The 25000-nt window shown below is 46.3% G+C and overlaps 3 protein-coding genes across 3 annotated transcripts in view; 2 read left to right on the top strand and 1 right to left on the bottom strand.

The window, feature by feature from the left end:
• Positions 1 to 1890: 1890 nt before the first annotated feature.
• Positions 1891 to 11329, bottom strand: uspl1 (ubiquitin specific peptidase like 1). The gene is made up of 7 exons (XM_084440285.1): positions 10721 to 11329; positions 9052 to 10186; positions 8517 to 8627; positions 7558 to 7681; positions 6795 to 6920; positions 4790 to 4947; positions 1891 to 3912 (listed from the first exon to the last, which is right to left on the bottom strand). Exons 1-7 carry the CDS (start codon positions 10877 to 10879, stop codon positions 1970 to 1972), a joined length of 3756 nt encoding a protein of 1251 aa, XP_084296411.1. The 5' UTR covers positions 10880 to 11329; the 3' UTR covers positions 1891 to 1969.
• A 4204-nt stretch (positions 11330 to 15533) lies between these two features.
• On the top strand, positions 15534 to 19519 carry hmgb1a (high mobility group box 1a). The gene is made up of 5 exons (XM_084444434.1): positions 15534 to 15633; positions 17593 to 17747; positions 17943 to 18088; positions 18255 to 18429; positions 18839 to 19519. Exons 2-5 carry the CDS (start codon positions 17601 to 17603, stop codon positions 18986 to 18988), a joined length of 618 nt encoding a protein of 205 aa, XP_084300560.1. The 5' UTR covers positions 15534 to 15633; positions 17593 to 17600; the 3' UTR covers positions 18989 to 19519.
• Positions 19520 to 23119: 3600 nt separating this feature from the next.
• The window catches only part of katnal1 (katanin p60 subunit A-like 1), a gene marked incomplete at its 3' end in the record, with an annotated part of 8247 nt that continues 6366 nt past the window's right edge, over positions 23120 to 25000 (top strand). Inside the window, exons 1-3 of the mRNA XM_084445132.1 lie at positions 23120 to 23206; positions 24307 to 24480; positions 24594 to 24754. Of these exons, the coding sequence (XP_084301258.1) occupies positions 24319 to 24480; positions 24594 to 24754 (323 nt within the window). The 5' untranslated portion in view covers positions 23120 to 23206; positions 24307 to 24318. The remainder of the gene's footprint in view (positions 23207 to 24306; positions 24481 to 24593; positions 24755 to 25000) is intronic.

Below are 25000 nucleotides of genomic sequence, written 5' to 3' on the forward strand. Positions count from 1 at the left end.
TTAGGATTCCTGGTTTTCACCCAGGCGGCCCGGGTTCGACTCCCGGTATGGGAACTACTTTTATTTAATAGCCTTTATTTTACTATAGAAAAATCAATCTGAAACAAGACTAAGTCAAGCACGAAATGCGAAGCTGGAAGCCATAATAATAGTTAAACACGTGACAAAACCAATAAGTTAGCTAGATCAGAAACAGGCTATCCTTGTATTGGTTCTATAGTGCTAAATGTGAGCTAGTTACTAGAGCTTTACTCAGACTGCAATTAAACGTAATGTTCTACTGTCAAAACATTTACTAGCAAGGTTTCTGTTTGGTATGTCTTGTCAACGATGGCTAACAGAACTTAATGGCAATTTCCCTGCGCCCTATCGCGAGATGAGAACACCTGAGAGAGATATGCTTTGCGGTCTCTCCCATGGTCTCCCCTCTCTCCCATGGTCTCCCCTCTCTCCCATGGTCTCCCCTCTCTCCCGTGGTCCCCCCTCTCTCCCGTGGTCTCCCCTCTCTCCCATGGTCTCCCCTCTCTCCCATGGTCTCCCCTCTCTCCCATGGTCTCCCCTCCTCGACCGGGAGACACGTCCTAGAAACTCTCACCCAGACCCTGGCTCTCACAATAGATTTGTCATGACTGTCAACACGAAATATAGAATGAATAATCTACATCTTGCCTGGGTTTAACATCAGTCTTTCCTCTCTAGGTCAAAGCCTTTAGAAATCATCTGATTTTACCCTTAATTGCAATTGTCCTGCTAGTTAATACATTTCAGAATGCACAACCTTAATGTTGGTATTCTTACCATGGCAAGGGATGCTCTTGAATTCTGCTTCAGCACTAGATGATGCTTTTAGTCACTTGTTTAGAAAGGAGATACACTTGTGAGTTCTGGTGAGTAGTAGCCTAGTACACTGGCATTCTACGTTAAATGCAATTATTGTAAGCCACTTTTGATAAAAGCGTCTGCTAAATTACTGTAATGTAATGCTTGACCGAAGGGATGTACATGAAGGTGTCGGTAAGGCACACATGTGGATGTAGCTCAGGCCATTTGCCTTTCTTAGTTTCAATCCAGCCAGTGTGTAATGATGTTGCGGCATTTCTAGGGGGCAACACCCCCACAAAGACGTGATATATTGTAAACGCTGTATTCCCAGATAGCAAGGGGATCTGGGCCATATACAGGCCAGATCTGTCCCTTGTGGCTTAGTTCCGGCCCATTTAAGGCCCAGAATCATTACACATCCGCTTGCTATCTGGGTTGGCATTCAGGGATCCTCCTTTGCTACAATGTTTGCAATAACTTTGTGAACGTGGCATGATTAAGTGTTGAACTCTGGTGTTCGGCTACAACAGTCCTACACTCCCTGTGCGCTGTGACCAGAACAGCAACATTATGGGGGACAATATCTCCAGCTAAATATCTCCAGTAAAATGAAGAGCCTACACGGTCATATTGAGCCAGTGAACCAACTTTTTCCTCACCGCTTAATTTCAATTCCCTCTTTTAAATGGGAGCCCCTTGCAAAATACTGTAGAAACGCAGCCAAAGAAACCAAACCCATTTGCATTAATAAACCTGTTTTATTATAAGAAATTATGTACATTTAAGAGCAAACACTTTGCATAAAAAAAAATCAAAACAAAGACTTTTAGTTCACAAAGGAACAATAAGAAACCCAGACATGATTCAGACAAAGAAAACAAATAAAATCCTAACAGTGAACATGACACCTTCATGCAGCACTCGCGTTGAAATTACAGTGGTGGTGTAGCTTCCAGTAGCTACCTCTCATTGCTGTTGAAACTTCTAATTTTCATAGGGCACCTCCAAGAGTTACAGTGCTATTCATGCTCCAAACCCACCCCCACCACCCCTACAAGTTAGGCCTGTATTAGGTACAAGAGATAGCCTATCATAGGGAGGGTACATGGACTACAGATACCCTTAGGGGCAACCTCCATCTCCAGGCCTAAAAGAACATTTCCAGAGCGTTGAGGGCCTCAGTCTCTATGTCAGTCTGCTGCTGCATGGTAGCCCCAGAGATGAACTCATCCAGGAAGTTATCATGCGTGGTCGTCATGGGCCCATCTCCCACAGGCCTCGCAACGAGTTTGTCCAGCTGAGCGGACGCGGCGTTCTCCTGGCGTGCGCCACCGATGGGCCTCCCCACGTATGCCATGTCTCCGCCCCCCTCTTGCCCATTGGCCATCTTCTCCAGGAAGCCGGTGCTGTCAGGTGACAGGTTGCTAGTGGTCGTCGTGGGCGACAGAAGCTCCGCGAAGAACTCGTCGTAAACCGGGCTGTCGTAGACCGAGGTAGTGGAGCTGACGGCGTAGGGGGAGTCCAGGGCAGTGCTGTCCGGTTTCGGGGTGGAGTCCCCCGGGACTCCGGCGCCACCCTGGAACCCCAGCCGCTGGTTGAGTTCCTCCAGCCTCTTCTTCTTGGCTTTGAGCTTCTTTAGGAGTTTGTACCGGAGGGCGCCGGTGTCGTTGATCCCGGGCGGAACCTTCGACTGGTGGCCTCCGTGCTTCTTGGAGGAGATTTTCGGGAGCTCGGTGACCCCTGGAGGGGGATGCGGGGTCACGGACGCAGCTGCAGTGGTGTTGATGGAGGAGTTCCGTGGGAAGGGACCACAGGGTTGCGGCAGAACCTTAGAGGAACCGTTCTGCGTGGCCCCGTGGTTGATTTTACGAGGTGGCGACAGTGTGTGTGGTGCCGTGGCGGTCTTGGGCTGAGTAGAATAATTTGTGCTCCTGGCAGAAAAGCCTCCGAACATATCAGCTGCCTTCGCTGGTAGGGCCTCGTTGTCCTCGTTCCTCAGGGGTTTGACTACCTTGAGGGGTGGTGGCCGCCTCAGTGGGACGGCGTTGGAGCGGTTGGCGAGCTGGGGGGGCTTTCTCAGCGTGTTGGGGGTGGATGTGGAGCTGAGGGAAACAGCAGGGTGGTTGCTGAGCATGTAGGACCAGCCGGATTTGTGGATGGTAGGGGGAGAAGGTCCCACGTTCGTCTGCGAGAGGGGCTGTGCTGAGGGCATGGCAGAGGGGATAGGGGACATCGGGGTTGTGATTTCCACAGATGTCACCTCAGACGATGTGCTCATAACCGAGGGCAGAATTATTCCACAGGGGACGACAGAAGTAGCAAGTTCAGGTGACGATTCATGGGATGTTTTAAGAGAATCAGGGGGGGCGTCTGGAGCAGATGAGTGGGGGGGGGCGTCTGGAGCAGATGAGTGGGGGGGGGTGTCTGGAGCAGGTGAGTGGGGGGGGGTGTCTGGAGCAGGTGAGTGGGGGGGGGTGTCTGGAGCAGGTGAGTGGGGGGGGGCGTCTGGAGCAGATGAGTGGGGGGGGGTGTCTGGAGCAGGTGAATGGGGGGGGGCGTCTGGAGCAGGTGAATGGGGGGGGACTTCACAACTAGAGGACAGCCCGTTTTCAGGAACTGAGCCGCCATCGTCCAACGGCCTCCCCTCAGAATCAACCATGACCTCCACCAACGTGAGAGTGACGATGTCATTGTGAGAGAGGCCTTCGAAGGCGTCCAGCAGCGTGGTGGAACCAATGGAGGAGTCGGCCGCCACGTTGGTGTCCATGGCGACCTCTTCATCGCTAGACACCGTGAGCGCCTCAACGATGCCCGTGTAATCCTGGGGGACCGGGAGAGAAAGGTCGTGCGACTGGTCCAGTAGATCGATCGGTTCATCGGCCAAGAAGTCTTTGGCTTCCAGGCTTCGGTCCAATTGTCTCACTACAGAAGGAGTCTCTGTGATGCCGTCCGAGGAAGAACACGTTTGGAGATTCTGCCCATCGGTTTCCCTCTCCCAGAAGACCATGTGGATCTCGTGAGCTGGGATGGGCAGCTTGCTGTGGGTGAAACAGTCTGGGTGCTTCAGGTCGTCGAATTCCAGCCATGAGCCTGTGGAGAGAAGGAGGAGGCAGGAGTCACGCAGGAGTCACGCAGGAGTCAGGCAGGAGTCAGGCAGGAGTCACGCAGGTCAACTATTCAACAGACAGATAACAGACCTGCAAACTCGGGAGTAGTGAAAAAGATGACGACATACAAAACTAAAACCCTCTAGATTCACGGAAACTACCATAGTTAGCCTAAAAACGTGACTTTAGCTAAAAGATGACAAGTTTGCAGGTCTGGAAAAAGCAAATTTTCACTTTTTTTTTCTTCATTTTTTACCCCAGAGACAGTATTTTCAGTGAATGAGTGTGTGTTTGTCTGTTAGCACGATTACTCAAAAACTACTGGAACGATTTTCAGGAAACTCGGTGGAAGGGTGTAGCATTGCCCACGTTAGAACCCATTCATTTTTGGAGCCGATCCGAAGCACGGGTCGGGTCCACGGGTCGCCCAAACACGGCCGGCCATTCACCTTTCATTTCCCGCGCTGTCAAAAACACCTCAGCGAGGGGTAACAGTGTTCACAGTACAATATGACAGTCAAGGGTTATTTTATTAGGCTATTATATTCATGAAAAAAGCTTCTTTTTTTTATAAACAAATAAATTCGAATATCGTTCGAACTCTAAATTAATTTGAATATATTCGAACTCAATTTCATGGCACTTTTCACAGCTCTAGTGTGAACTAGCAGCAGCATGGGGAGGGGGCTTCAAAGACAACAAAATCAGATATAAATTAACAGTAGAAAAAAAATAAAAAAAATACAGAAATCCAAATATACAAAAGTGCAAATAAAAAAGTGTATATGAAAAAAACCATAGGTAGGGCCTGCCGGTTAGAACCCCCACTGATACTAGTGTGAAACGGGCGTAACACTGACCGTCAGGTTTGCGTATCCAGGTGACAAAATGCTTCTGCAGTAGGTACTGGATCACCATGGTGACAGAGTAGTGGTTGTCGTGGAAGCTGAAGGAGTAGTTGCTAACGTCAGCATCAGGGAGACCCTGCTCAAAGTGCAGCGCAAAGACTGGCGGCACGCTGGAAATGACAGAGGAACAAGGATTAGCAGATCAAAAAGAGACCACAAGGTAAGGAGGAAGCTTATTGAGACACAGCCGTGGTATAAAAGCCATGAGGCAGGAAGCTTCATGCTATTGAGACACAGCCATGGTAGAAAAGCCATGAGGCAGGAAGCTTCATGCTATTGAGACACAGCCGTGGTATAAAAGCCATGAGGCAGGAAGCTTCATGCTATTGAGACACAGCCATGGTAGAAAAGCCATGAGGCAGGAAGCTTCATGCTATTGAGACACAGCCGTGGTATAAAAGCCATGAGGCAGGAAGCTTCATGCTATTGAGACACAGCCATGGTAGAAAAGCCATGAGGCAGGAAGCTTCATGCTATTGAGACACAGCCGTGGTATAAAAGCCATGAGGCAGGAAGCTTCATGCTATTGAGACACAGCCTTGGTAGAAAAGCCTTGATCCAGAGCTGCTGCATCTGGACAGATATTTGTAGAACTGAAGCAACAGCGGTCCTGGACTCCTCCCATACAGGGCGGTCCTGGACTCCTCCCATACAGGGCGGTCCTGGACTCCTCCCATACAGGGCGGTCCTGGACTCCTCCCATACAGGGCGGTCCTGGACTCCTGGACTCCTCCCATACAGGGCGGTCCTGGACTCCTCCCATACAGGGCGGTCCTGGACTCCTCCCATACAGGGCGGTCCTGGACTCCTCCCATACAGGGCGGTCCTGGGCTCCTCCCATACAGGGCGGTCCTGGACTCCTCCCATACAGGGCGGTCCTGGACTCCTCCCATACAGGGCGGTCCTGGACTCCTCCCATACAGGGCGGTCCTGGACTCCTGGACTCCTCCCATACAGGGCGGTCCTGGACTCCTCCCATACAGGGCGGTCCTGGACTCCTGGACTCCTCCCATACAGGGCGGTCCTGGACTCCTCCCATACAGGGCGGTCCTGGACTCCTGGACTCCTCCCATACAGGGCGGTCCTGGACTCCTCCCATACAGGGCGGTCCTGGACTCCTCCCATACAGGGCGGTCCTGGACTCCTGGACTCCTCCCATACAGGGCGGTCCTGGACTCCTCCCATACAGGGCGGTCCTGGACTCCTGGACTCCTCCCATACAGGGCGGTCCTGGACTCCTCCCATACAGGGCGGTCCTGGGCTCCTCCCATACAGGGCGGTCCTGGACTCCTCCCATACAGGGCGGTCCTGGACTCCTGGACTCCTCCCATACAGGTGCATCTCAAAAAATTTGAATTTCGTGGAAAAGGTCATTATTTTCAGTAATTTAATTCAAAAAGTGTAACTTTAATATTCTAGATGTATGACACCAAGTGAAATATGTCATGCCTTTTTTTTTTATTAATCTTGATGATTATGGCTTACAGCTCATGAAAATCAAAAATCCAGTATCTCAAAATGTTAGAATATTGCATAAGACCAACTAAAAAAGGATTTAGAATGCAGAAATGTCGACCTTCTGAAAAGTTTGTTCATTTACACACTCAATACTTGGTCAGGGCTCCTTTTGCATGAGTTACTACATCAACATGGCGTGGCATTGAGCTGGTATGGAAGCCCAGGTTGCTTTGATAGTTGCCTTCAGCTCGTCTGCATCGTTTATTACACTTTGTGTGTAAAGCATCTAGAATAATTTGAACCTTCCACTTTTTTGAATTAAATTACAGAAAATAATGAACTTTTTCCACGATATTCAAATTAGTTGCGATGCACCTGCATGTCCTCTTTCTCAAAGCTGTGTTAGTAAACCATAAACGTCTACTGTGACTCGGGGCTGGCCAGCTGGGGTGACCTGGCGCTGTTTCAACATCTCTGGATCAGGCCTTGACTACCTTACCTCTCCAGTACCATCCTCCGGGTCACGTTCTGTTTATGACACGCCCCACACCTGGCCTGGTGAACGGCACGGAGCGGGTGCCAATCAGAAAGCACCTTCGTGAAGGTGGAGAGGGTCTTGATACACCTGAAAGAAAAGACACTTTTTTCTTAGTAAAACAGTACTAGTATATACTATGAATATTGAATACTATTATATACTATATTCCATATTCAAATGATTATTCAAAACTTCAACTGAAAGGCTGGCCTCCCATAGTTGCCAATCCTCTTCATTCATTCCATGGAACAGGAAATAAACAAATATCAGGAGCCGTGTAGCTTGAGATGTAGAGCAGTGGCACAGTACCTAGTACTGTCTCTCTCACACACACACACACACACACACACACACACACACACACACACACACACACACACACACACACACACACACACACACACACACACACACACAGTCGCAGCCAGCGTGGGACTGGTTCCCTGCACTCCGGGGTCTCCCCCGCACACCCAAACCCCGTCTCTCTAGCGCCCCACACAGGCGGCTGGCTGCGCTGTCCCTGGGGACGAGGTCATGGTGTTGGTGTTGAAAATTAGCAATTAAGGAATGCATCTGATCTGTCCACTGTGACTGCTGTCCAATGTAATTGTGATGTCCATATTAAATAATAGTTTCATTCATTCATTCATTCGTTCATTCAATAAGCAGCTTTCTTCAGGCTGAAAAGACTTGAAGTTTAAATATGACATCTCTCAGCGGTTACCTGTTTTTAGACCTCCGATTACAGCACAGGAACTCCCACCAATAGACGGGCTGGAACTGAGGCTCCGCCCACGAATCCAGTCGCAGGAGGAGGGGCATGGCGAACACCGGCGTTTCCTCCTGACCTGCAGGACACAACACAGTAGAGGTCAAGGAGAGGTCAAAGGTGAAGTCAGGGAGATATGAAGAGATAGATCAAGACAAGACAATAACAGCCTGGCTAAGGTCATCTTGGTTCAATGGAGGTCAGATCAGGTCATGGATCATCGGATCAGGTCAGGTCAGGTCAGATCAGGTCTAGGGCTGGTTATCGATTCGAATTTCCAGAATCGATTCGATTCCGATTCACAAGGTTCAGAATCGATTATCTCGATTCAATATCGATTCGGTTAGTGTTACTAAAACTTGTTTTTTTTCGCTGTAACCTTAATTACATGACTGCCAAGTTATGCAACACATGATACTACGGCTGGGTATCGATACTGATTTCCAAAAATGAATGAATGAATGAATCCTTGAATGAATTAATGAACTATTCATTCCTTCATTAATTCATTCAAGAAATGATCGATTTTGGGATTCATGAATTGATTCAGAATCATTCGATTCAGAATCGATTAATAGATTTTTTTTAACCCAGCCCTAATCGGGTCATTCACGATTGTTACATCCAGACCTGGATCGAAATATCATTTGAAATCCTTTCAATTAATGTCGCTTTTGCTCGAATCTGGAGTGTCAAATGTGTGGGTTTGCCTTTTTTTTGGAACATTGGTTCCATTGTGCAAGACAAGTCAAATCAAAACACAGAAGTAATTTATTACTATCATTTCAAATAGTATTTTGACCCAGATTTGGTTACTTCAGGTCAATGGACTGACCTGCAGCTGTGAAGCAGAGTGGTCATTAGGGCCTAGTTAGTTAGTAGCTGTTTGTTTATGAGTGATTGGTTTTTCTTACCCAGTTTACAGCGTAGTTTGGGCTGCAACAGGTTGACCATGGACATTCTCTGAGCGTTCATTTTATCCGTCACCATCTGTAGCAAACCGGAGGGCACCCTGACCATGCCATCTGACCAGGGAGAGACGAGGCTTGGATTAATAACACACTTCCAGAACGCGCTAAGAGTAAAAACAAAAAGTTCATTCATCATTTGAGGTTTGGTGACGCTGTCTAAAGGCCGTTTCAGACGGGGAGCGATATTCCGCCTGCGTTCTCGCTCGGATCAGCGGGGGACGCACGCGTCCTGCACGCAACGGGGAAAGCTGACTACAATTCAGCTCTCGTCGCGGGCGGGCGTGTGCACGAAACGAGCACGCGCGCCACAATTTCACGGGGTCGCGCCCGCTTGCCGCTCCGCCCCAGATTGTCCGCAGCTCCCAAATTGTCCACCCGCCTCTCTCATTGAAAATGAATTACAATGCGCGGATATCGCTCCTCGTCTGAAACGGCCTTAACGGTCCCTGGGTGTAAACGTCGTGTTGTGAACACGCACCTTGGTAAATCTGCCGATGGTCTCTGATCAGAGCGCACGTCTGGTCGTACGTCTCGCACAGCTCCCAGAGGGCCGAGCGTTTAGGCCTGATCTTGGGTCTGCTCTCCCTCAGGGTCCGACAGCTGACCATCGCGACCATCAGCGTGTCCAGCCAGCACAGCTTATGCTGGTTCCTCCAGAACAGGTGCGACGGAACCGATACCATCTCGTTTGAACACACCAGCCCCTGGTTAAGAACGGGCTTCACTTCAGCCACCTTCCTACTCTTCAGTCTAGCCAGCTCCTGATTATCAAGTGCAGTCAGTCTATCTTCCGTAGTGCAACATTTCTGCTCCGTATCACCTGGTTCCTCTCGGTCCGGCGCTGGTGTTGTGAGGACCGGAGATGGAGGATCCTCCTCTTTGTCTGGTATTCTAAGCGGATGGACGTCCGTGCTGCAACGCCTGACCGCCGCCACAAGGGGGAGCTCTGCTTGTACGTCCTCTTCCATGGAAAGTACATCTTCCTCACGCTCAGAAGAAACAGCCTCTGACTCAGCCTCTGGGGCAACAACAGCCTCTGGAGGGGAGACGGCCTCTTCTGAGGTCGAGGCAGCCTCTTCTGAGGTCGAGGCAGCCTCGTCTGACGACAACGCAGTCTTGTGTGAGATAGGAGAGTGGTCCTCTGTTAGGAAAGGCCCAGTCTTCTCTATGGCAGGAGCAGCCAAAGCCCTCTCTCTTCCCTCAGCCTCTTCTGGGGGAGGAACAGCCTCTCCAGGTGAGAGGAGGAGATCTACTGTAGCGGCCATCTTCTTTGAGACAGCCTCTTCATCATGCACGACTTCCTGGTCCATTTCATCTTGAACCGGCCAATCAGAATCCTCGTGGTATCCTTCCATCACCTCAGTCTCAAGAAGTAGATGTTTGTTTTTGTCCACAACCTCCATATCAGTCGCGTCTGGTCCGCTGGTGTGAGTGACATCCCCACCCTGCCGCCTGGACTCCGCCTCCTCTTCTGCTCGTAGACGTTTGGAGGAGGGCACGGGGTCGTCCGTCTCCCCACTGCTGGTCTTCCTTTTGACCCCCGTTTGGGGGTCTGGGGGGACGAGGCTGGCCAGGATATCCTCCAGGGGGCGGGATACCAGCGGGAACAGGCACTGTGACGGGGGGAGGGGCACAACCGTTAGCGTTGACTAGGGCTGGGTATCGATTTGAATTTCAAGAATCGATTCGATTCTGATTCACAAGGTTCAGAATTGATTATCACGATTCAATTCGATTCGGTTAGTGTTACTAGAACCTGTTTTTTTTTAGCTGTAACCTTAATTACATGACTGCCAAGTTATGCAACACATCAATACTAGGGCTGGGTATCGATACTGATTATCAAAAATTAATGAATCATTGAATGAATTAATGAACTATTCATTCCTTCCTTTATTAATTAATTAAATAAAAGATCGATTTTGGGATTCGTGAATCAATTCTGAATCATTTGATTCAGAATTGATGAATCAATTTTTTTAACCCAGCCCTAGCGTTGACAGCATCACCCTTGGCATCAACATTAGATAAGAGAGAGAGAGAGAGAGAGAGAGAGAGAGAGAGGGAGAGAGAGGGAGAGAGCGAGAGAGAGAGAGAGAGGGAGAGAGAGGGAGAGAGCGAGAGAGACTACAGTAGGCTTGTCTGACCTGAAGGCGTGTGCAGAGGATGATGGTCTCATGGAGGTTGATGTGGTAGGATCGCAGAGCATAGGTCAGTCCCTTGGCCGCACACCAGGGGCAGTTATCCAACGATGCTAACTGTTCTTGAACCTTGGGAGGACAAATTATCAACACCATATTACTCATCTGAGACGCAGCAGTCAGAATATGGGGTATGTCCTGGTCACAGAGAAGACCACACACAAGAGAAGGTACGACACAGCCACACGAATATCACCAAGTATTGTGTTCTCTCCGTTTGTTAGGCCACATCAAGACAGTGGGATATCAGACTCTGAGTATCAGTGAGTCCAAAGAGATATCCACTGGTTCAAGCTTTACCTTTTATCAAAATGGAGACTAAATGGAGATATTACAATTGATTTAACCGTAGGAGCAGAAAATATGAGGAAGATGAGCTGGATACTTTATGTACCATACCAATGTCATGACACTACAAAATCTTTCGCCTTTTGAAAACCATGATTTCCGTTTTAGTTTGGTTTGTCATTTAATTTGGATACTGTTCATATGACAGCATATTTCACCCAAAAATAGCTTTGCACAGGTGACACGAATGAGAGGAAAACTTGAGTTCAACTAACTTTTCCCAAACACCCCGCCAGCGCTGGGGCCTGGCCCCCCAAACCACTGCCTTCACCACTCATCGGTGTATCGCTGTAGATCCGTGCATCCAGAAGCGTGCTGTCCGGTGCCATTAATTCAACATGAGCACCATTAGCACTGCAACCCGTCCCACATCAGAATGGGCTAAAAAAAAAAAGGGGGGGGACAAAACAAGAGGACATATGTCAGTTATTTGAGAATTAGCTATATTTAGAACAGCCCTCAATACAATGGTTGGAGTTTCACTTTAAAATCTTGCTTCATTGCAGAAACTTAACTACAAATCAACCCGGTTAACCAACACACGTGAGTGCTGTCATCTGTGCTTTAGGGCGCCGAGTCTGTCCAGCCAGAGTCCTCCTAGCTGTCCAGAGTCCTCCTAGCTGTCCAGAGTCCTCCTGGCTGTCCAGAGTCCTCCTAGCTGTCCAGAGTCCTCCTAGCTGTCCAGAGTCCCCCTAGATGTCCAGAGTCCTCCTAGCTGTCCAGAGTCCTCCTAGCTGTCCAGAGTCCTCCTAGCTGTCCAGAGTCCTCCTAGCTGTCCAGAGTCCCCCTAGCTGTCCAGAGTCCCCCTAGCTGTCCAGAGTCCTCCTAGCTGTCCAGAGTCCTCCTAGCTGTGTCAGCCAATCACACAACAGGTCAAGGATGGGCTGAATCCACCAGGGTTCAATGCAATTGAGCTCATGTCTTAAGGCATAGGCTACTGTGGATTAACAATTAACTGGTGTTTGACTTGAACAGTTATAATATTGGAAGATCACAATAGAAAAGCTTAAGACGTCCCTCCCAATCAAAGTGGGAGGGGACTAGGCTCAATGCCGGTGCTAGCCACCTAGCCTCCTAGCTATATTGTTCACGGACATTAAAAACATGACTTTTACTCGGAAAGCTCTACGTTCATAATCTTGTCAATTAATATTTAGCGTGTTGATCATGAAACAATCTGCATTAATGACTTAACGATACGTTGTTAATGTTAAATATGAATACAAAGCTAAAGTGATAAGGTTAGTGATACACATGGCTTGAGCTAGCCTAGCTAGCTAGTAGCAGTAAGCTAGCTAGTAGTAACGTTACTAACAACTCAAACGTCAGTGGTCTTACTTACCAGAAACACGATCGTACTGTATTCACTTTTTAGGTTTAAGATCCAATTTCAATTCATCAAGTTCAGCCGGTATTGAGCTGAGCTACATGTGCCCTATATGCTCTGTTCGTGGACAAAACGTTCTAGTTCCGCTTTCCGTCGGTTGTGAACTATATTAATACATCCATGGTTGTGAACCCAGAGCCATCACAACTCATTTCCGGTTCCGCCTGCCGTCGGTTGGGAACCCAGAACCATCACAACTCATTTCCGGTACCGTTCTTTCCATGGATTTCAAAATAAAGGTCACGCAAAAACAAATGTACCTTTTATTATTTGGACTGTGAAAACGTATAAAGAGGTACACTCTGTCCCAAATACGACAGAGAAACGCCCACATTTGTATTGTCTCGCTACTCGGATAGTGTTCACACTGAACGTGTCCCTGCGTAAAAGTATCAATATCAATGCCTCATACTAAACCACTCAATGCAGTCTAACATATTGCACTGCACTTTATTACTGGCGATCATTTTATACACATCACGGTACACCATAGTAGATTTATTTATTTATTTATTTATTTATTTATTTATATAGATCTATCTATCTCTCTCTCTCTCTCTCTCTCTCTCTATATATATATATATATATCTTTATATAACGATAGGAGACGTTTATAGCTTCCGTTCAAATATACAACTCAAATGAGGCCTTCCCCCATCTTCAATTAGCGAGACTGACTAAACTACAAATTGTGCCCTCTCTTAATGTGGGAGTGAAATGTAGGCCATAATATGTAATAATATTGGTACGTTTATCGCCCTCGTAGGTTTGGGAGGCGTTATATGTCCTCCTGTTACAGCACAGTCACCAAAATGCATCACCTGGCCTGCTCAGGCCAAACACTCCAACGCAAAACTAAACAGAACTTGTCAAACTTTCTACCCTCCTCCTTCATACCCCAAATAAGAGCCACGACACCCCAACACGGCCCTTATCTCCAGCGGTGATATCCTTCACTCAACACACGCACGCCCAGTGTACACCGTGTACTGCCACCTAACGCCTTTACTGACTCCAGCTGGCCAACTTATTGTATTGCAGGTTATTTTGAAGAATGAATTGTGCATCTGATCTGAATATACCATGCGGCAGGCAAGAGGCAATGTATCTGGTGTGGTCGTGGTGCAGATTGAATTATTCATTGGTTGACCATTGAATTCCATTCTGAACTGATTGGTTAGATAAATAGTGTAGTCCTTATTGCTGGTTGGATGATGGCACTAACTGGCAATTTGATACTAATGTACACTCAACTTTTGCATTCCAATAATCATATTAAATAACATTAGTTAATTCTGTATCATAAATAGGCCTAAATAATATGCAGCATAGGCTGTCTACTGTGTGGATATGAAGCAAGGGTACACGCCTAGTTTGCCCCCCCCCCCCCCCCCCCTCCGTATCTCCTGCTACCCTTTATTTTTTCTCCTATTGACAAATTAATTTGCATAATTTTCTGAGGGAAGGCTCATTAGAATGCATAAACTGGTCTGCTTTGAGCCTCATAGACAGGCTGTTTCCCTCCCCGTCAGTCCCTCAGTGAGACAGACTGTATCATTGGGCCATATGAATGATTATACTATCGGTGGAATTGTCTCAGAATCAGAAACAGTTTATTGGCAGGTATGGTTTTCACATTCTAGGAATTTGCATATAATAATAAACACAGTGCAAAGACAAGGCGGGACAGTGCAAAATACAAGTGGCAAATAGCCTACAATCCAATAAAATAGCTACTAAATACAGTGCAATACAATAACCTCACATCTAGGATCAATGTACCTCCATAAATCCTTACAGAGAAAAAGGGGTGGGGACACTAGAAGGATCACGCATGCACGCACGCACGGCGGGTAGTGTTAATACCGGAGAAGGCCGCCTGCAGTATTGTATTGTCTGATAGCACACTGACTGATACTCACTGTTGGAATCAGCCCAGGGAATAAGAATGCCCTCGCACGCTTCGCTCGCTCGCATACGCATGCGCGCACAAAGACACAGATATGGCTAATTGTTTTGCTTTTTGCAATTAATGTCAGCTGTACTAAATAGGCTAGAGTGCAAAATGGAGCAATTGCCAAGTGCAGTTTGAGCGCGCATGTAGGAGCGCACAGTTCAGGTGCGCCTCTCCAGAACTCGAGAGGAGAGAAGATATCCGCTCGTTTGTAGAAGTGCGATGCTTGACACAAAACTAAGATGGTTCACTGGGTTTGAAGTGAACAACCAGTTGATTAGACTGATATGATTTGCGTTTGATTGGCCCAGTATTATCTTATACTCTCTTTATAGCTAATGGGTTGATGCATCCTAAGACCAAGCACTAATTATTTGTTGCTAATAAAGAACCCCATCCTTATAACATACTAAATCTAATGAGCGGAAAAACTATGTTTGATAACAAATAGAAGCATATAGGTAGGCTACATATAGACACCTGCTGCATATATTGGGCTCAGTGCCTTGCCTATAGGCCTATAATCATAGATAGAGTCAATAATGATTCCAAAAGTGGTATTCATTGTGTATAATTGTACCAAGAGGTCAATCAAACACTTGTCTATTTTCCTTATTGAAAATGCACCATTGATTTTATAATTTTACTAAGTCGTAATTTGCCAATAAATGTAACACTGATTGGGATGAATAGACATTATTGTTGATTGATGATGTGGAGAACCGCCCATCTATACCCTAACCCATTCACTTTCACCCTCCCTTGCCCCTGACACCGCTCCGTGTTGTCTCACCCACTTACTACACGACAGTGTTCAACACAGAACTCAATACTATGGCAAACACACTACACTATCTAACAGCAGCGTGCCCCAAGCACAAGCAGAAAGGCTTTTTGTAAATCCCCGCCATTGAAAACTTCAGTGACGTTTCTCAGAGTGCAGCCAATGGGAGTTCGTCTGACATTAGGACAATGGAAAGCTTCTGTCCAATCACACGACACCTGGACTTGGCGGTAGCCAATAGGGTTCGAGCCCCGTCGAGAGTAATGTTACAGAACTAGAAACTGAAGAGACTGCGTATCTCTGGTTCTCACACACAGCCATTGCAGTACATAGAGATACAGCGGCAGCCTTTGAGAAGTGTCACCCAGGAAAAACTGAAAGTGTCGGTAAGGATGAAAATTACAACAAAATCCCAAAAATGCTTTACATATGTATTATCTATGTTTGACCTGAGGTTTGTCTGCAATTTCAAAAATAATTCAAGTCGTTGTAATGTGAAAAAAACAAGAAATAAGGCTGCAGCAGGACTCGGTAGCAGCCAATGTTAACGTTACTCTTTAAAAAATGGAAAACTAAAATGAAATGCACGGAGAATGTCGAGAGATATACGTTTCTTTAAATGGGAATTATTTCGTATATTGCTATCTCGTTATTGTTTAATGGCAGAGATGAAATGTATAGTATTAATCGAGTTAAAAATAGGGAATGTCTATGGTGGGATAGTGCTAACGTTAGCTAGCATGATGATGACCAGCTACAAGGCTGGGACGCCTGTCATGTGAACACTTAAAACCATGTGAATTTAGAAAAATAAAAATAAATGAAAATACAGAAGGTGTAGAAAAACATCTGATCTGTAATAATACGAGCAGATCCGTTGTCTTTTAAAAATAAATTACCTCAGATAACGGAAAATAAATTTACCTCAGAAAGAAAATGTACCTCAGAAAGCCTCAAGCTCGCGCTACTGTAATGGCTGCCTACTCGCTGAGGAGAGCAAGCTGAGACGACGGTTGGTGAGCAGCGCAGTTCGGTGCAACTTTTTCAAACCGTGTTTATTCAACAAATACGTCGCTAACTATAACCTCTAACGAGTGAAAATGAAAGTCCTAACTGTCCTCTTTGCAACAACGTCATTACTGTATTTTTCCGATAAAATTGAAGGGTTGAAATTACAGATTTAAAAGAGGTGGGTACCACGGTCGCTCTGCCCTCTAATGGCTGTGCGTTGACACAAAGAGAAGGAGCCATATTCTCCATGTTAGTGGATGAAGACAAGCGGCCATTCCGAGCTCATAGGAAACCTAACTCAGCTCAGCCCGCACATAGACACAGCACAGACCAGTGGGTTACTATACACAGCGGATAGGGCAATAGGAATCTGCCGGGGGGAAAATATAGTCAAGATCAAGGGCTTTCTGAACATATTTGTCGGGCAAAAGAGCGAAGTGGATGGCGTGGGGAGACATTTGAAGGGGACTTTCTTTCACGAAGAAGCCTTTCTCACAAAATGGAAGAAGAAATATTTGCTGTCGTTGTTGACCTCATTTTGCTCAGCAAGAGCCTATGCGCCATTACTAGTTCTGTCCACACAGACATGGCTGTGGAGTTGCACTATCATTGTATAGGGGAAATTATAGATTTTCCTCAGTTTTGATGTTAGATAAACTTATATAAAATAGCATCTTGACTGAAGGGGGACGTGTTTTGTATACTATTTTGACTTTTTTGTGGTCTGTTAGATTTTTTTTCGTTTTTATTTTAATTTAAGCAACATTTCAACATTGTGAAATATAATGCACACGGAAATAAAAACGTTATCTGGATAACGTTTTAATTATTTTATATCAATTTGGGGTTTGGAAATTGCGCAAAATAGACTAGAATAGTGTTTTGCTCAACAGGATGAAGTCTAACATGCACTTGAACTTCACGAACTTGAAAGTATTTCTTTAGAACCTGAGAACTGTTTATCCACAAAGCAGCTATGATCGCCGTAGGTCCCTCTAAAAACGTGACTTTAATTGCTTTTGAATGTTTTATGTTAATTCATTCATCCCAATTTGGCAGATAACGTTAATTTAGCAAACGGTTGTATTTCATCTTAAAAGGGAACATGGCATATTTTGAAGAATTAGAACAGAAACAGGGTTATTTTCACAAACTTTTCTTTTTACCCAGACACTCCAGAACCGGAGGTGTTTATTCACAGTGGGTTGAGTTAACTGTCCCACTGCCAAGAGTGAGGGAAGAAAAACCGCTCTGAGCACAGACTGGCAGGTCCACAGTCATGCAACACCATTTAAAACTACTTCAATGTCCCGTTTCATGTTGTTTGAATACAGATACCAAGATGGGGAAGGATCCAACCAAGCCGAGGGGGAAGATGTCCTCCTATGCTTATTTTGTTCAGACCTGTCGGGAAGAACACAAGAAGAAACACCCGGAGGCGTCTGTCAACTTCTCCGAGTTCTCCAAGAAATGCTCCGAGCGTTGGAAGGTATGAAGAAGTTCGAGGATTTACAGTTGACTTAACCCCCTGCGTTCTTACCGCCTCCTCACAACTCGACTGCATATTCATGATAGTTATTTTTGGGGGATGTAAGCTTGCTATCGCTGCCACTGTTGAGATGCACTCACTACAAATGTCTCCTACACGTCAAGCACTCACAGGAATATTTCTGTCTACTTTCAGACCATGTCTGCCAAGGAGAAGGGCAAGTTTGAGGATCGGGCCAAGTTGGACAAGGTGCGCTATGAGAGAGAAATGATGAACTACATCCCACCCAAGGGAGAGAAGAAGAAGAGGTTTAAGGACCCCAACGCCCCCAAGAGACCCCCGTAAGTGCTGCCATGGGCACAGAACACTGTGATTTAACAGAAATGATCAATAAACTGTCTTGTCAATGATGATGCACTGTAGTCTTCTAAGTAATACCTCCTAATCACATAACACAACATGAGAAGCAAAGAGTGATACTAATCTCTCCTTCATGCCTTCGTCCAGATCTGCCTTCTTCATCTTCTGCGCTGACTTCCGCGGGAAGGTCAAAGGTGAGACTCCTGGTCTGACTATCGGAGACGTGGCCAAGAAGCTTGGGGAGATGTGGAACGGCACCGCGTCCGAGGACAAGAAGCCCTACGAGAAGAAGGCCGCCAAGCTGAAGGAGAAGTACGAGAAGGTAAACCAAATCAAATCAAACTTTATTTGTATAGCGCATTTCATACACAGACGCAACACAATGCACTTTACAGAGAACAAGGGAGGTGGGCATACGACCCACTCTCTACATATTCCAGAGGGAAGCAAAAAGCCAGTTTCATCCGGGGGTCAGAAAAGTGAGCTGTAAAAATTCTCCTCTGACCCCTCTCAACGAGACGATGGAGCTCCTGGAAAATGTTTGTCTATCGACTAAGAACATACAGAGCAGTAAACATGGGCTAGATACTTCATAAGAGAGACATGACTAACAGACCAGACAGTCCTTCATGACAGTTCACTCAGCGGGAAGACAGATTGTTTCAGGTGGTGTTTTAATACTCAGTCATTCATTCTCTTTCCTCTTCTCTTCTCCCCTCTCAACCTCATAGGACATCGCAGCGTACCGTGCCAAGGGTAAAGTGGGTGCTGTTGTGCCCGCCAAAGCCCCCGCCAAGGTGGAGAAGAAGCAAGACGATGACGACGACGATGACGACGACGATGACGACGACGACGATGATGACGATGATGATGACGAGTAAATCCCGTAAAATGTAGAGCTTAATTTCTTGTTTATAAAACATTGAACCCCCCTGTATACACTTCACTTACCCAAAACGTTAGTAACGGAAAAAACAAAAGATTTAAAAACATAAAACAAGGCTGTGGATATGCATTGTTTTTAAGCTGTACAGTTTTTTTTTTTCCTCCCTTTTTGTATAGTTAACACTACAAAAGTGTCATGTGTGTGTCAGTGTCGCTCTGACGGTCTTTTTTCTCGGTGGTAGTTCCTAGAGACCACTATCCCTGCCTGGTCCAGTTCAGAGGGCTTTCAGAACCGGCTCTGACCCGGCGGGCTTATATTAACCCTAGCTAGAGGTGCACAGCACCCAGCCCAGTTTGACGTGGGGTCCTATTTCTTGTTTTCCTCTGTGTTTGTTTCTTTCTTTCTTTCTTTTTTAAATCTCAATTTGCCGTTTCATAAAGTTATTTTACTGTACTTTGAATACCACTGTAATTGCAAAGTAAAGAAAAGATTGCATCTGTATTTGTTGATGAATTGCTTCTGAGGTCAATAAACTTTTCTTTTTTTATATATATCGGTGTCTTCATTATTGACTCTTCACAATATAGTATACAAGTGCTGCTACCTTCTGCGGTCAATGTGAACCTACTTCACCAATTTCAAATTGTCAATGATCTATGTTGAATGCTAATGCTGTAGCGATTAATATTACTTTTATGCATCGCCAATGCTACTGTATATAGGTGGATGTCAGGAGTTGGTTTAGAGAGGGAGAATGGGATGGGTGTGTGATTGAGCAGTATTATAAAGGGAACACAGATTGGACGTGTGACATACTGGTGATGATTGAACGCTGTGGAGACTCCCCAAGGATCCCTGCCTGCTACCAGGACAGGTGTCCATTCACCTCCTGGTCCATCGCTGTGTGGTTATAGATGAGCAGATGGATAGAGTATGATTTGTATGGTAATGAAGAAGCTTTGATGTACTGTTCCTTATAAGGATTGTGAGTTATCATCATAGCTGTGTGTATGTGAGAGAGAGAGAGAGAGAGAGAGCATGAGTGTGAATAGGAGGTGGAACATGCGGTATCATGCCACCGTGAGCGTGTGTGTGTTGTAGGACGGTGTATCCCAGCCATGGTGAAGGTGCAGCTGTAGGACGGTGTATCCCAGCCATGGTGAAGGTGCAGCTGTAGGACGGTGGATCCCAGCCATGGTGAAGGTGCAGCTGGAACATCAACAACAACAACAACAACAGCGTCTTAGCGCCACTCTCCAAAAACACGCATCACTGACTTCTCTTCCTGTTTTATTTAGATACAGCTGCCTCTCTCTCTCTCTCTCTCTCTCTCTCTCTCTCACACACACACACACACTAACATCCTGAGGTCCAATACAGGATGAAAATGAAAAAAACATTATATAAGAAGGATTATGTGCTTTGAAAAACTGACATAATATGGCGTCTGTTGTCATGCTCTGTGGATGCAGACTGGAGCTTAGTCTGTAAGCAATGCCCACTGGATTGAGTAGGCCTACAGCCTGAGACCCCGTGTTGAATAGCAGAAAACGTTCTCTCATGTGGAACTATGACTTAATAAGTTGTGTATGGTATGTTTTGTTTGTCTTATAGCCTATTCACAAGTAATGCTGTTATGGGTTGCTCCGTATTCAAATAGGACAATAGAAAATAAAGTGTTAACATTAATCAACTCCAATGGCTTTGGGATTCTAGGACAAAAGGCTACATGTAATCAAATCACATTGGGATGATGGTGATTATCATGTCAGTAAAGAGGTGTTTTTTGTAAACTGTTCTAAATCCAGGCCTAGGAGGAGTTCACAGCACAGCTCCACTATGGGCCTCAAAGCCTCACTAATCCAAACCACCGCCTACTGTTCACTGTACACAACGCACGCGATAAATGGTCTTAGAGTGACCTCTAGTGGCGAGAGCTAGAACTACAAGAGTAATGCCCTGCTGCCCAGCAGGTGGCCCTGCTGCCATGGAGGTATAATATAACCTGCTGCCATGGAGGTATAATATAACCTGCTGCCATGGAGGTATAATATAACCTGCTGCCATGGAGGTATAATATAACCTGCTGCCATGGAGGTATAATATAACCTGCTGCCATGGAGGTATAATATAACCTGCTGCCATGGAGGTATAATATAACCTGCTGCCATGGATGTATAATATAACCTGCTGCCATGGAGGTATAATATAACCTGCTGCCATGGAGGTATAATATAACCTGCTGCCATGGAGGTATAATATAACCTGCTGCCTGCACATTATTCCTTTCGATCCACGATAAAACTGGTCCTACGACCCCAGTCAATAAAGTTATCAGGTCTTGGTTAAATCTTATCCAAACGCAAAGTGCATGTTGTAATCTCTCACATGTGCAAAAATCAAAGAATCCTCCTCATTGGCTACAAGAATAACGCTGTCCGTAGTTATTGTAGCTTCGATCTCAGCCTGATAATCAGGGCATAATGTGTTCAAGGGTCAAGGGTCAAGGGTCAGTCGTGGTCTCACGCCAAGTTGCGCCGGCCACGCCCCCTGCTGCGCCGGCCACGCCCCCTGCTGCTCTCTCTCCTCGTCGCGTCATTTTTTTTCCCCAACCAACTTCTGCCATAACCACGCCCCCGCGAGTTTTCATTGGACAACCCTAACCCTAACCCTCTGTTCGTTCTTTTAAATATTGTTGCATTTTAGTGGGTTATCTTGATCTGCTTTCTTAAATTTCAGTTTTGAGGGAGCCATTGTTTAAGGCATTAGCCAGGTTTTCCTTTTTTAACTTATTTTGTTCACCTTATACAAGGACTCTAGACCAAACATTGCGCTGGTTTGCACAAATCTATTTGGGTGGGGAGTTGGGCCCCAGGACGGGTGCATCAGCCCCCATGTTCTATTTGCAGTGTTTTGCACATATTTAACACATATGATGTGATTTGCAGTGTTTGTACAAAAATGTGGGTTCAGGTGGGCGCCCATCTGCCCCCTAAGCACTTAGTATCCTATCTAATATAGTGTTTTACACGTGTGATTTTACAATTAACACCCCATTCTCCGTTGATTTACTTTTTGATAGAGCAGATTAGTAGTTTTTGTGTGCCCGTGCATTCAGCCTGCTTCCCAGTAGGCTGACACAGATTCCCTCACCTAACCCTAACCCTTACCCTAACCCTAACCCTAACCCTAACCCTAACCCTATCCCTATCCCTATCCCTATCCCTATCCTTAACCCTATCCCTATCCCTATCCCTAACCCTAACCCTCACCCTCACCCTCACCCTCACCCTCACCCTATCCCTAACCCTATCCCTATCCCTATCCCTATCCCTAACCCTATCCCTATCCCTAACCCTATCCCTATCCCTATCCCTAACCCTAACCCTAACCCTATCCCTATCCCTATCCCTAACCCTCACCCTCACCCTAACCCTAACCCTATCCCTATCCCTAACCCTATCCCTATCCCTAACCCTATCCCTATCCCTATCCCTAACCCTAACCCTAACCCTATCCCTATCCCTATCCCTAACCCTATCCCTATCCCTATCCCTATCCCTATCCCTATCCCTAACCCTATCCCTAACCCTAACCCTATCCCTAACCCTAACCCTATCCCTAACCCTATCCCTAACCCTAACCCTATCCCTAACCCTAACCCTATCCCTATCCCTAACCCTAACCCTATCCCTATCCCTAACCCTCACCCTCACCCTCACCCTCACCCTAACCCTCACCCTAACCCTAACCCTAACCCTATCCCTATCCCTCACCCTCACCCTCACCCTCACCCTCACCCTATCCCTATCCCTATCCCTATCCCTAACCCTATCCCTATCCCTATCCCTAACCCTATCCCTATCCCTATCCCTAACCCTACCCTCACCCTCACCCTCACCCTCACCCTCACCCTATCCCTATCCCTAACCCTCACCCTATCCCTAACCCTAACCCTATCCCTATCCCTAACCCTAACCCTATCCCTATCCCTATCCCTATCCCTAACCCTAACCCTCACCCTCACCCTAACCCTCACCCAATGAAAACTCGCGGGGGCGTGGTCATGGCAGAAGTGGGTTGGGAACAAACATGACTCCTCCTCGTCATTCACACCGCGTCTCTCCGCGGCCATGGTAACAGCAGCACCGTGTAACGGACTAAATCATCCATAACAAGAGCGTTTCATCCATAACAAGAGCTTTTCATTGAGGTAAACTGGTCTAATCCTTATGAAAACGATGCAAAGTGCCGTTGGTTTCTCTATTTTATGTTAGGACACGTTTTCGTAACGCACTATAGCATAGGTTAGCATGTTAGCATAGGTTAGCATAGGTTAGCATGTTAGCATAGGTTAGCATGTTAGCATAGGTTAGCATGTTAGCATAGGTTAGCATGTTAGCATAGGTTAGCATGTTAGCATAGGTTAGCATGTTAGCATAGGTTAGCATGTTAGCATAGGTTAGCATGTTAGCATAGGTTAGCATGTTGCTATGCGATTGGTGTTGTTGTTGTGGCCTAGCACTAGCACTAGCTAGCTAACAAACTACTGATGAGAAAAATGCTGTTTCATGTCATCCTCACTTCGTAACTTCACTAATAAATAAGTAAACAACAACAACAAACGTCATCTTGAACTGTCCTTTGAGTACAAGCCGCGATGTGTGATGGGAGATGTCTATTAATCAATTAATGGATGGATAGTTTAGCTAGCTAGCATACTAATGTTAGCTGAGATAAGATAAGACAGTTAAACCTGAATGCATTAAACCTAATTAGCTAGTCATCTTGAATAAAAGTGCTTTCTAACACTAGTGAGACCATATCAAGTTTGATTATGATGCTTATACCAACACCAGTGTTTTCCAGGTCTCTCCTATGATGTTTTTAGCCTCTCTCACTCTGAAATGTAATTTAATGTAATGTATTACTTTATAAATGTTCTTAACCGGTAGACAAACATATTCCTGGAGCTTGCTCCATCGCCTTGTTGAGAGGGGTCAGGGAAGAATTTTTACAGCTCACTTATCTGGCCCCCGGGTGATTACTGTTTTTTTGCTTCCCTCTGGAATATGTAGGGGTGGGTCGTATGCCCACCTCCCTTGTTCTCTGTAAAGCGCATTGTGTTGCCTCTGGGTATGAAATGCGCTATACAAATAAAGCTTTGATTGATTGATTGATTGATTGATTGAACACTGCAAACCAACTGACTTAAAGCGAACCTCATTCGTTTCGTTATCCTTTCATTATTATCTTGGTTTATTCTATTCTACTCGTCGGTTTTAATAGTGTCTACTAACTGTACTATTTCAGATACCCACCAGTATGAATCTGTCAGAGATCTGTGACAATGCGAAGAAGGGTCGTGAGTACGCCTTACTGGGGAACTACGACTCGTCCATGGTGTACTACCAGGGGGTGATCCAGCAGATACACAAGCACTGCCACGCTATCAGGGACCCGGCGCTCAAAGTCAAATGGCAGCAGGTGAGACCAGCAACATGCCGCCAGGCTACAGGCTACATCTCAACAGCTCATCAGAAACATGGGGCCTATCCATCCGGTCTCCCAAACCCCTCTGTCTGTCTGTCTGTGTCCAGGTGAGGCAGGAGCTGGTGGAGGAGTATGAGCAGGTGAAAGGCATCGTGGGGACGTTGGAGAGCTTTAAGACGGAGAAGCCGGTGGACTTTCCTGCTCCTCAACCGATGGAGAGGCCCCAGGACCCATCAGTGTGGCCCCCACCTATCCCTGCCGAGCACAGGTGTGTGTGTGTGTGTGTGTGTGTGTGTGTGTGTGTGGGGGCTCGCACAGCCTTCTCTTGCACCCAATGGGCATAGGTCATCCGTTTTTGGGTCAATACGTATTCCCAACACAGCGCAGCAAGGGAAGGCAATTGTAGAGCTCCACAGCGATCTCTCAGGGCAACATGACATCAGTGTGCTACACATGTCTCAGCTCCGGTTACGCATTGTGGAGGATGTGTGTTGTGTGGGTTGTGTGGGTCGGG

The sequence above is a fragment of the Borostomias antarcticus genome (genome assembly GCF_949987555.1).
Source record: "Borostomias antarcticus genome assembly, chromosome: 1".
In the NCBI taxonomy this organism is placed as follows: Eukaryota; Metazoa; Chordata; class Actinopteri; order Stomiiformes; family Stomiidae; genus Borostomias; species Borostomias antarcticus.